Source organism: Gadus macrocephalus, chromosome 23, assembly GCF_031168955.1.
Source record: "Gadus macrocephalus chromosome 23, ASM3116895v1".
In the NCBI taxonomy this organism is placed as follows: Eukaryota; Metazoa; Chordata; class Actinopteri; order Gadiformes; family Gadidae; genus Gadus; species Gadus macrocephalus.
This window is the reverse complement of record NC_082404.1, coordinates 14,300,264-14,311,563: the sequence shown is the minus strand read 5'-3', so window position 1 is coordinate 14,311,563 and position 11,300 is coordinate 14,300,264. Positions and strand designations below refer to the sequence as shown.

Below are 11,300 nucleotides of genomic sequence, written 5' to 3'. Positions count from 1 at the left end.
TTCAGTGCAAGGTGGTTCTCTGTGGATTTCCATTTAGCGTGCAAATTTAGTTATTCTGTACAAATCAACATAGAAGCACACTGGCCTCCAGCAGCATGTTAATCTGAGTACAAGGGCAGGCACCACATAGAACGGCCAGACAAACGAAAGGTTGACAGACGTACGGAACAAAGATGCAACAGGACTCCCCTGAGAGGGTGAGAGCCTGCTGGGTGAAAACACTTAGAGATCTTTGTCTAATGAGACAGGCGGGCCGCCCCTCTCTCTCCTTCCTCAGCTCCTCAGCCGCCCAGCTGCGATGGCCAGAGGTGATAACGGCAATAAAAGCACACCCAGGTGAGCAGGGGAATCTTTCAGTCCCAGAAAGAGACATGGTGCATACTAACCAGCATCCAGTCGTGGCCATGAGGAGGTTTGAAGAAGCTGTTGATGCATTGATGGGAGATGGTCCTTTAGGCCGCACAGACCGTTGGTGGGGGGCGGGGAGGGGGGGTCATCCAACGCTTTACAGAGTGGCATACCAGTCAAATGGAGGGCCCTGATATGCATTAACTGGCATGAATAAAGCATGCACCATTATTTGGGGTGGACTTTGATAAGAAAGAGTGTCCTTTGATCGATGAAAACCTAAAGTGCCAGCTGCTGGACTCAAACACAGACCCTGCTCTGTGCATCAATTATTCTTACAGTTCAAATGCACTGCGTGAACCTTTACAACTCCTGCAAGAACTGCAAAAGAATATGCAGATTTGGATTCTGGTAAAACCCTAGGGAAAACCATTATATATATATTATACATATATATATATATGAGGTATAACCACCCGATGCAAATAGGGTATGGTTCTGCGCTCTGAGTCCTCATACAGCTATAATGAGGCTCAAACCACTGTCAGGCATCTCTTAACACCGTGAAGGAGAAATAATACTGGTGATGTATCACAGCACTGGCTTATGGAAGTGAAATTGCCATGAAGTGCGCCATAAGGATTGCTTGGTCAACTCCTACACTATAACTTCATTAACATTACGGTCGCACATGTGGAAAGAGCTCCTTAATACTCTTTTTAAGGTGGACTGATTATCAGCGCTGAATATCAGTCACGCTATTTTCTACATAATAGACTTAAAGTCCAATTCAAAATTAAAAAGTCTGACTCGTTTCAACTGCAGTCGCCTGACGAGTTTAATCTCCAGCCCTGTTAATATCAAAGCTCCAACTACAAAAATGCCTAATTTGTGAAATTGACCGTCGGTTGTCCAGCTGATTAAGGGCAGCCACGGGCCGTGTGACGACTCATTTCACCACGGCTTATCTGCTGGTGAGATGCCAGCGTTGGCAGAGAGCAGAGACAGTGTCAGCAGAAAGGGATAAACCATTCTGGTCCTGCTGGAGCCTCCATCGCTTAAAGAGCGCGTGATCTGACTGGCGCAACAGCTGCTCCAGGTGAACCTGTAAAAGCCACCTAGGAGGAGCGTGGTGATTGTGGCTTTGCTACAACATTATCCATCCAATAGGGCTGCTCGGGTAAACTAAAGAAACCAATGAGGATGGAAATGTTCTTTTGAAGAAAGCCACAGGGAATCTGGAGCCGATCAGAACCAACACTTTAGTGAAGGTCAGCGCAAACTGACCCATCCGTAGTTATTACACTGGTCAGTTATTAAAGCAAACTGACCCATCCGTAGTTATTACACTGGTCAGTTATTAAAGCAAACTGACCCATCCGTAGTTATTACACTGGTCAGTTATTAAAGCAAACTGACCCATCCGTAGTTATTACACTGGCCAGTTATTAAAGCAAACTGATCCATCCGTAGTTATTACACTGGTCAGTTATTAAAGCAAACTGACCCATCCGTAGTTATTACACTGGTCAGTTATTAAAGCAAACTGATCCATCCGTAGTTATTACACTGGCCAGTTATTAAAGCAAACTGATCCATCCGTAGTTATTACACTGGTCAGTTATTAAAGCAAACTGACCCATCCGTAGTTATTACACTGGTCAGTTAAAGCAAACTGACCCATCATCCGTAGTTATGACACTGGTCAGTTATCAAAGCAAACTGACCCACCCTTAGTTATTACATGTGTCAGTTAACTCAGCTGGTCCAGGTAAACCACAGGGACCCTCTCAGCGCGATACGGGGGTCGAATCGTCAGGAGGCATCACAGCATCACGGCAACCAAACGTCTCCATAAACAGGCTGTCACCGCATCAGGGCCCACCAAACATCGTTGGAACCACAGGTTTAGCGACCTCCACAGGAAAGGTTTATGCATCCAGAAAGGAGAGTTCCAGCTTCCATCTGAGACCTAGACCTTGTTAAGCTCTGATCTCTGATGTTAGTAGGGTTCTCGGTCCTTCATAAAGCCGTACCCAGTGCGGAGGCCATGGGCTGATCAGGTTGAAGCCCCTTCCAAAGACCCCCTTACTCATCCGTAAGCAAAACAAATAACGTACAAATATCAGATTCCAACACATTTCTAATGTCCTTCAGGATGGACACGGGGAGAACATTCTGACAATGTATATGAAATATGGAACTCTTTACCTCATACAATCATATAAATTAAGGTTAGAATACGCTTTAAAAAACAGCTCAAAATACATTTTAATAATTTGCAATCGTTTATTTAGACTTGTCAATATATGTCATTGGGTGCAGATTATGTTATGTTATTGGAGTGGTGCTATGAAACATCATACTTGCTACTTCACAATTGTACGTATGATGTCTTTCTTTTCCCTCTCTGTGATTTCATAATTGTACATTGTTTTTGTTTTTTTCTTTTGTTTTTTGTGGTTATCTGTTCTCTTTTCTTCTTTATCCTGTTTTCGTGTATTGTTGATTTATTGTATGTTTTTCTTGTTAAATGTGGACCCCAGGAAGAGTAGCTGTTGCCTGGTGTAATGGCTAATGGGGATCCTTAGGGGATCCTAATAAACTAAACCAAACAACACACTGTGCAGAACAGCCCACGGATGCGCCTCGATCACGCTACGGTGCATATAGAGATATAACAATAATTGGAAAGGGGCTTTTCAATGACTTGTACATCCTGTCTGTTTTTCGGTTTTACTTGTTCACTCCACTGGAGCAACCCTTTGCCTCCATGTTACTGGGGTTGCGCTCCAGCTCCAAGGCTCCTTGCACTTGTAGCTCACCCACAGCAGAGCTCATTCTCCGGCCGTTTGAACGCGCCAGAAGGCCTCAGTCAGTGTTTCCCCCAGCACTGTCTGGTTAAGGCGGCCGACTTAACGACAATAGGGCCCCGCCTTGAGTACCAATTTATTGAAAAAATAAAGAAATTACATACATAATTTTTTTTATATATATATATCTTCAATTATTATGCATTGAGAAAGTACAAAACTCTCGCAGGGAAAGAAAACATACTTCCATCAGGTAAAAAAAAAAGAAAGATTAATAATGCATTGGTAATACTGTTCACAACAATAGTCGTGCCATCAATCTTTTTGAATGGAATTGAAATGGCGGCAACTGGTGGTTGTACAGATTAAGAAGAAGGTACACCCCCCATGGCTACATGATGGTGTTCCTTGTCCTAAACAACCTGAACACCGCCATGATGAGGAAGCTATAAACGTCTTTAAGTTAAACGCCGCAATGGATTGAAAACAAACATGCATAATATACAAAATTAACCTGTTCATAATGAATCTGCCTAGTGAGAACAACATCTTTCTGTTCCAATCCACTCGATTTCTTGCATCCTAGTAGATGAAAAATGGTCCTAGAACATACCCTCCACTCAGTGAACGATAAAACTGAAGGTCACTTGGTATTCTGCGAGAGATTGGGGCCTGGGTTCATCAGGCTTGCCTCTTAAAACTTTATTACAGTTTAATCTATCCGTATCTCATATACGCTAACATAGTCTGGGCCGGTACATACCAATCCAATCTACTTAATTTTTTCATCATCCAAAATACATTTGTAGGGCCGGCCACCTCCCTTAATCACCTGGCCCATCTGGCCCCTGCTTAAAAGAACATAACATCCTCTATCCTCTAACATCCACATCACTCATTCATAGATTTCACCTACCAATTCTGCTACCCACTCCTTTCATTTGTTTCCTTGAAGCCAATTCCCAATCCATACATATAATATTACATGCCATCCAATACCTTCAGTGATCTGAAACTCATCGCCGCCCTATTTCACTAATATATTACAGGCAGACAGATATACAGACAGACAGATGGATAGAATGGATAGAGAAAATAATATATAAACAACGGCAAGTACATCACCGCCATCTGCTGTGCGTTAGGAGTATAATATATATATATATATGTATATCAACTCCTCCCACCCAGTAGGTGGCGGTGAGGTTCTTTCCGTTTTGTGCACCACCTTTATTTAAAAAAAAAGAAGATATCATATGGGTGCGTTCCATTATTCTCCCTTTGGTTTCCTCGTTCCCTATTCGCTAGTGAACGCTTTATAGGCTACAAGAAGACCAATTGGAACCCAGCCCGCTTAGCCGTGACCGCGCAAGATACTCTGGGTAATAGCCATGGTCGTGTGATGACATTGGGAGAGAAACTCTGAGACGGCGAACTGACAGGTTGGTGAACGTCTCCTACCGCTCCGTTTGAGCTTCTTAACCGGCCATATGTCCACATGTTGTCTTTGTGTTGGGTCCACGAGGTCTGGGCTACGGCGGGAAACAGATAATAAGTGAATAAACCTGCAGCTATAGGACGACCTGATGATGTAACGTAACGTTAGTGAACTAGGACTAGTGAGTTACTAAACCTGGAGTTACCTTGGACGACCTGAGCTTATGTAACGTTAGTGAACTAGTACTAGTAATTTACTTAACCCGGAGTTACCTTGGACGACCTGATGATGTAACGTAACGCTAGTGAACTAGTGAGTTACTAAACCTGGAGTTACCTTGGACGACCTGATGATGTAACGTAACGCTACTGAACTAGTGAGTTACTAAACCTGGAGTTACCTTGGACGACCAGAGGATGTAACGTTACTTCCGCACTGGTGAACTAGTTGGTTGCTAAACCTGGGGTTAACGATTACTAGTCACTTGTCAACTAACATTAGTTGCTAGATAACCAGTGAAAGGTCGTGGGCCGTGTGAGCCAAGGAGGAGCCAGGGGTCACATGGGGCAGCAGGATGGGGGCTAAGAGGGCAGGATGAAGGCTAAGGGGTCACATTGGGCAGGATGGAGGCTAAGGGGGCAAGATGGAGGCTAAGGGGTCACATGGGGCAGCAGGGGGGAGGCTGAGGGGTCACATGGGGCAGGATGGAGGCTGAGGGGAAATGTCTTTGTTGTACATTTTGTTACCACACTAATAGCATGTTGTCGCCTGCTGCCTCAGACTTGGAGAACGATGGGAGTCACAGGGTCCGCGATGGGCGTCCCAACCGTCTGGGCCGAGGCCGTGGTGGCCACGCCCCCCCAGGGCTGTCCCATGCATCGGGAAGACCCCGCCCCAAAAGGTGAGATAGGAGGGGTGTGATGAGGGGGAAATGGGATGGAGGGAGATTGAGACTTTGAAGAGTTCAACTCGGTCTATTGATTGATGAATTCTGATGATTGATAAATCCTCATTGTCCTCAATGGCCATTGTCTATTCATCTTCACGTTTCAAGTAAAATAATTTATTAATTAATTAATGAATGTGATTGAATTGATATGGATCAGTGTTGAATGTAGTTGAACTATTCAGTGGTTAATCAGAGTGGTCTTGTCTCTCTCCTCTCTCAGCTGCCCCCCCTCCAGGGTGCCCCATGCACCAAAGCTCTGCTGGTAAGTACCAGGAGAAGCTACGCCCATCAAAACCACACAGCCTAAAGAATTATTGTTGTTGCCAGTAAACTCAGCTGTGCATCAATAGGCCCCCATACGTCACTGTAGCCTATGAGCTCATTACAAAGTCAAACCAGCCATCATTTGGTCTGCAACAGCCAATCAACAAGCTCAACTGCTCCTCCCCCCCCCCCCCGCCCTCCCCGCTGAGCGTCCACTGGGCGTGGCCAGAGATGTTTCCTTCAGCACCGCAACCAATAACAGACGGGAGATCCTTGATCTAAGAATGGACGAGCTTTAGGACCTTCTGAGGAATGGAGCTTCTCCCCTTGCAGTACAGCCTCTAAACAAGCTTTAGCACTGAACAAAACCCAAACGGGTTCCCCTCAAAGAGAGGATGGCAGGGTAATACAGATTATTATAATATGTAAAAAAAAAAAAGAGCTGCAGAGGAGGAACTAGAGCAATTAGTAGAATTGCTCCATGTTGTTGCCATGTATAGAGGTCTTCAGTGTGATGTAGTGAGCCTGTATCTGAAGTGCCCCCGGAGTATGGGCTCTGGCCCGCCCCAGCTGTCCCCTCACTGGGAAGCTCTGACCAGCTGGACGTAACGGGTGGGGTTCCATGTTCAGAGGAAGACAGACCCGTTAGCCCGCGCTTCTTCGAAACATCGGACCCGGTTAGGACCGTTTAGGAGTGTTCTAGAACGTGTTGCTCATGACCACACAGAGCCCTCATGTTTTACCTCCACCCACCTCCAGGTGGCGCCGTGCCTCCGGCCCCTGACGCTCCAGCGGCCCCTGTGGCCCCCGCGGGTCCGGCCCACCAGGACCGAGCCTATGAGTTTGTGGGGTGCCCCATGAAGGCTGCAGCGTCGGGCGGACAGAACGACATCGACCCCACGAACATGGTACTGTCCTCTGACGCCCGGGAGGGGAATGACGCCAGGGATGTTCTGTTCCTCAGGGAGAGAGGAAGTGACATTCAGATCATGTTTCAACTCATATTTCTCTTTCATGGATTCTAACTCTACTAGGCTGTACACTCAAGTTCAAGTTCAAAATACTTTATTGTCCCCCAATGGGGCAATTTGTTGTGCAGTAGATAGTATACAACACTATACAATAAATAGTAGTCAATAAATATGTAAAAAAATAATAATACACATAATATATATATAAATATATATATAGAAAGGCAGAGGCTCAGCATATCCAAAAGTGTGAGATTGGGGGGGGGGGGGGGGGGGAGGTGTTATCTACGGTTCTTATTATTTGTACACATTTGTATACATCTCAGCAGTAGATTCACACCCTTCTCTGTCTGCTGAAGGCCGACGATGGGAGCGGCGTTGTGGTCAACTGATTCTCCTCTCTAGCGCATCACGCTTACTGGTTGCAAGTTGTTGTTATGAAAAAAAAAAACACTTAATTGCTGATGCTATGGTAATGAGGCTATCTGGTGTATCTGCTTTGGCCGGTACCTGAAGTGTGAAGGAGGAGGTCTTGGGGGGGGGGGGAACTGATCCGGCAGGGTCTCTCTCTACGGGGTGTGAGGTCCTCATGTGGGCTCTTTCCCTCCAGATGCCTCCTCCGAACCAGAGCCCCGCCCCCGACCAGCCCTTCCCGCTGCCGCTCAACAGGAAGGAGTCCAACATCCCGCGACACGGCAGCGACCAGAAGTGGGTGTACCCCTCAGAGCAGATGTTCTGGAACGCCATGCTGCGCAAAGGGTACGGAACGCCTGCTTCACCTGTTGATCACATGACTAGGGATCATGAACACTAGACTGATGGATCACCTTTACATGGAGCGGGCTCCATTCCAACAATTAAGGCTGTTCATCAGCTAGAGGGCTGCATTCCAACAATAAGGGTGTTAGTCAACTAGAGGGCTCCATTCCAACAATAAGGGTGTTCGTCAGCTAGAGGGCTCCATTCCAACAATAAGGGTGTTCGTCAACTAGAGGGCTCCATTCCAACAATAAGGGTGTTCGTCAGCTAGAGGGCTCCATTCCAACAATAAGGGTGTTCGTCAGCTAGAGGGCTCCATTCCAACAATAAGGCTGCTAGTCAGCTGTACTCGGAAGGAAAAGTAAATCTTTCTATTGATAATAGTATCCTCCTTAGTGTTTCTGTATTGACTCTCTGAACCGTTCCCTCTCCTCTCCTGTCCTCCCCTGCTGTAGGTGGCGCTGGCGCGAGGAGTCCCTGGATCCTCAGGACATGAGCAACATCATCAAGATCCACAACGAGAACAACGAGCAGGCCTGGCAGGAGATCCTCAAGTGGGAGGCGCTGCACGCCGGGTGAGTCCAGCTCTCCGCCGTGGCTCCTCCCCGAAGAGGGATGCTGATGATGATACTGATGTCACCCTTCCTCTTCCAGAGAATGCCCTTGTGGCCCCTCCCTCAAACGATTTGGAGGGAAAGCCAAAGAATATTCTCCAAGGGCGCGGATTCGATCCTGGATGGGGTCAGTATTTTATTAATCACTGGTAGCATTATCCCGCTAAGTGACTGGTAACATTATCCCACTAGGTGACTGGTAACATTATCCCACTAGGTGACTGGTAACATTGTCCCAGTAGGTGACTAAACATTATCCCACTAAGTGACTTAACTTTATCCCACCACCTGACCGGTCTCCTCCCACTAGCTGACTGGTAACCCGTCTCCCCCACTAGCTGACTGGTAACCCGTCTCCTCCCACTAGCTGACTGGTAACCCGTCTCCTCCCACTAGCTGACTGGTAACCCGTCTCCTCCCACTAGCTGACTGGTAACCCGTCTCCCCCACTAGCTGACTGGTAACCCGTCTCCTCCCACTAGCTGACTGGTAACCCGTCTCCTCCCACTAGCTGACTGGTAACCCGTCTCCTCCCACTAGCTGACTGGTAACCCGTCTCCTCCCACTAGCTGACTGGTAACCCGTCTCCTCCCACTAGCTGACTGGTAACCCGTCTCCCCCACTAGCTGACTGGTAACCCGTCTCCTCCCACTAGCTGACTGGTAACCCGTCTCCTCCCACTAGCTGACTGGTAACCCGTCTCCTCCCACTAGCTGACTGGTAACCCGTCTCCTCCCACTAGCTGACTGGTAACCCGTCTCCTCCCACTAGCTGACTGGTAACCCGTCTCCCCCCACTAGCTGACTGGTAACCCGTCTCCCCCCACTAGCTGACTGGTAACCCGTCTCCTCCCACTAGCTGACTGGTAACCCGTCTCCTCCCACTAGCTGACTGGTAACCCGTCTCCCCCCACTAGCTGACTGGTAACCCGTCTCCCCCCACTAGCTGACTGGTAACCTGTCTCCTCCCACTAGCTGACTGGTAACCCGTCTCCCCCCACTAGCTGACTGGTAACCTGTCTCCTCCCACTAGCTGACTGGTAACCCGTCTCCCCCCACTAGCTGACTGGTAACCCGTCTCCTCCGACTAGCTGACTGGTAACCCGTCTCCTCCCACTAGCTGACTGGTAACCCGTCTCCTCCCACTAGCTGACTGGTAACCTGTCTCCCCCACTAGCTGACTGGTAACCCGTCTCCCCCCACTAGCTGACTGGTAACCCGTCTCCCCCTCCAGGTACGAGCTCCCGTTCGACCGCCATGACTGGATCGTGGACCGCTGTGGGCGGGAGGTGCGCTACGTCATCGACTACTACGACGGCGAGATCAACAAGGAGAACTACCAGTTCTCCAACCTGGACGTGCGCCCCGCCATCGACTCGCTGGACGCCGTCTGGGACCGCACGAAGGTGGCCTGGTGGCGCTGGACCTCCTAGGGCCTCCCAAGACCTCCAGACGTCCGCCCTGCTCACATGGGACAGGGGCGCGCCTTCATCTGGACCCTGAGGTCTGTGCACCCTGAAGCGAGGAGCACAGATCACGATTCTTGACTTTCACCTCTTATCAGCAGAAGTTGTGCCGCAACATCCATCTCATATGGGGATGGATGTGATGCTCTTCTGAAGTCCATGTTTAGACCACTTCAGTCTCGAAGAGGACTCCATCACCATGAACCTTTCTGAGTAAAACCACGCGGCTGGCCTCCTAAATCATGTTGAAGGGATTCACAGGATCCCAGGGGTACCTACACTCCAACCCTGCTCCTCAGAGCTTTGATGAGGCTTCTCTCCTCGACCTGAAGCAGATCAAATCCTGAAGTGAAGCTGTAGGCCCGGAGAAGATCCGTGAGATCAGGCAGCGGCCCCACCTGGTTCCTTCAGACCGTTTTGAATATTCTGTATTTCTTTGTTTAACTATGCTATTCTAGCAGACTGAATGAGGACCAACACACTGACAGCTTCCACTGTGATGCTGCTGTCTCGGCCAATTAGAACCAAGGAACGCTTATTCAGTATGTGTGGAGGGTCACGTATGAGTGGAGGGTAACGTATGTGTGGAGGGTAACGTATGAGTGGAGGGTAACGTATGAGTGGAGGGTAACGTATGAGTGGAGGGTAACGTATGTGTGGAGGGTAACGTATGTGTGGAGGGTAACGTGTGTGTGTGTGTGTGTGTGTGTGTGTGTGTGTGTGTGTGTGTGTGTGTGTGTGTGTGTGTGTGTGTGTGTGTGTGTGTGTGTGTGTGTGTGTGTGTGTGTGTGTGTGTGTGTGTGTGTGTGTGTAGGGTAATGTATGTGGACTGTAATGTATGTGTGGAGGTGATGTATGTGTAGACTGTAATGTATGTGTGAGGTAGTGTGTGTGTGTGGGGGGGTGTAAGTGAGGGGTTCCGTGGTTTAACTTTGAAGTGCAGCTGAATGTTTGGTTCTCAAAGCCTCGATTGACTTGAGGTGTAAAACTATCGAAGTTCATCCCTCATGAAATCAAAACTTGTTTCAATGTGTTGATCTAGATTTAGCAGCCTTGATATACTGTAATTATAGCTTGGATATTTATTCATTTGGTCATAAAGCGATTCAAACAGACACGTATTTCCTGACCCAATGTGTGCTGATACACGTTCAGTGTAGTCTCCTTTGGTTGCGTGAACTTCATGATGTATCGAGGTCTTCAGCCGTGAGGCCATCTCAAATCAACTAGTCCACCGTTGAAGTGCTTATCAATAAAAGTGTACCATTGACTACAATTGCATTGCTAGTGTTTGTTAAATTACTGGATTTTTAAATAGAGGCTGTAAACATTAGAGCATGAATATGGTTGAGGAGTATAACATGAAACAAGTGCAGCTCCATAACACACTATTAACTAATCACTATTGAAGTGATTAAGTAATGATGTCAATACAATGCACTTCAGCTACATATATACTAATATATTAGTATTAGTGTGTATATAATTTAGGATTGGATACATCGTTAAAAATTGTCTTAGTTTCTGTCTAGATATTATTTAGCTGAATTTAAATAGTCGTATTTATGCCCCACCTTGCCTTTGTATTTTAAATGAATGGTAAGTAAAAAGTCTGAGCCGCAGTATTCAGACTGAACAATAGATGGCGCCATCATAGAGCGAATGGGTCACCGAGCTGA

General features: G+C 47.5%; 1 protein-coding gene across 2 annotated transcripts; it reads left to right on the top strand.

Moving 5' to 3' along the window:
* The first annotated feature begins 4,432 nt into the window (after positions 1 to 4,432).
* LOC132452443 (holocytochrome c-type synthase) lies at positions 4,433 to 10,893 on the top strand. 2 transcript variants are annotated; one of them, XM_060045078.1, is made up of 8 exons: positions 4,433 to 4,603; positions 5,380 to 5,500; positions 5,769 to 5,810; positions 6,572 to 6,720; positions 7,394 to 7,542; positions 7,998 to 8,117; positions 8,197 to 8,283; positions 9,390 to 10,893. In XM_060045078.1, the coding sequence occupies exons 2-8, from the start codon at positions 5,392 to 5,394 to the stop codon at positions 9,586 to 9,588; spliced, it is 855 nt and encodes a 284-aa protein (XP_059901061.1). In that variant the 5' UTR covers positions 4,433 to 4,603; positions 5,380 to 5,391; the 3' UTR covers positions 9,589 to 10,893. The 2 variants fall into 2 exon arrangements, with proteins under 2 accessions (XP_059901061.1, XP_059901062.1); XM_060045079.1 differs by lacking the exon at positions 4,433 to 4,603 and adding an exon at positions 4,637 to 4,975.
* The last annotated feature ends 407 nt before the right edge of the window (positions 10,894 to 11,300 follow it).

Excerpts from the sequence above, each read along its gene's own strand:
- LOC132452443 (XM_060045078.1), top strand. The coding sequence starts at position 5,392 with ATGGGAGTCACAGGGTCCGCGATGGGCGTCCCAACCGTCTGGGCCGAG. Across the intron at positions 6,721-7,393 it reads ACATCGACCCCACGAACATG|ATGCCTCCTCCGAACCAGAG; the intron begins GTACTGTCCTCT and ends CTTTCCCTCCAG. Across the intron at positions 8,284-9,389 it reads CGGATTCGATCCTGGATGGG|GTACGAGCTCCCGTTCGACC; the intron begins GTCAGTATTTTA and ends CTCCCCCTCCAG.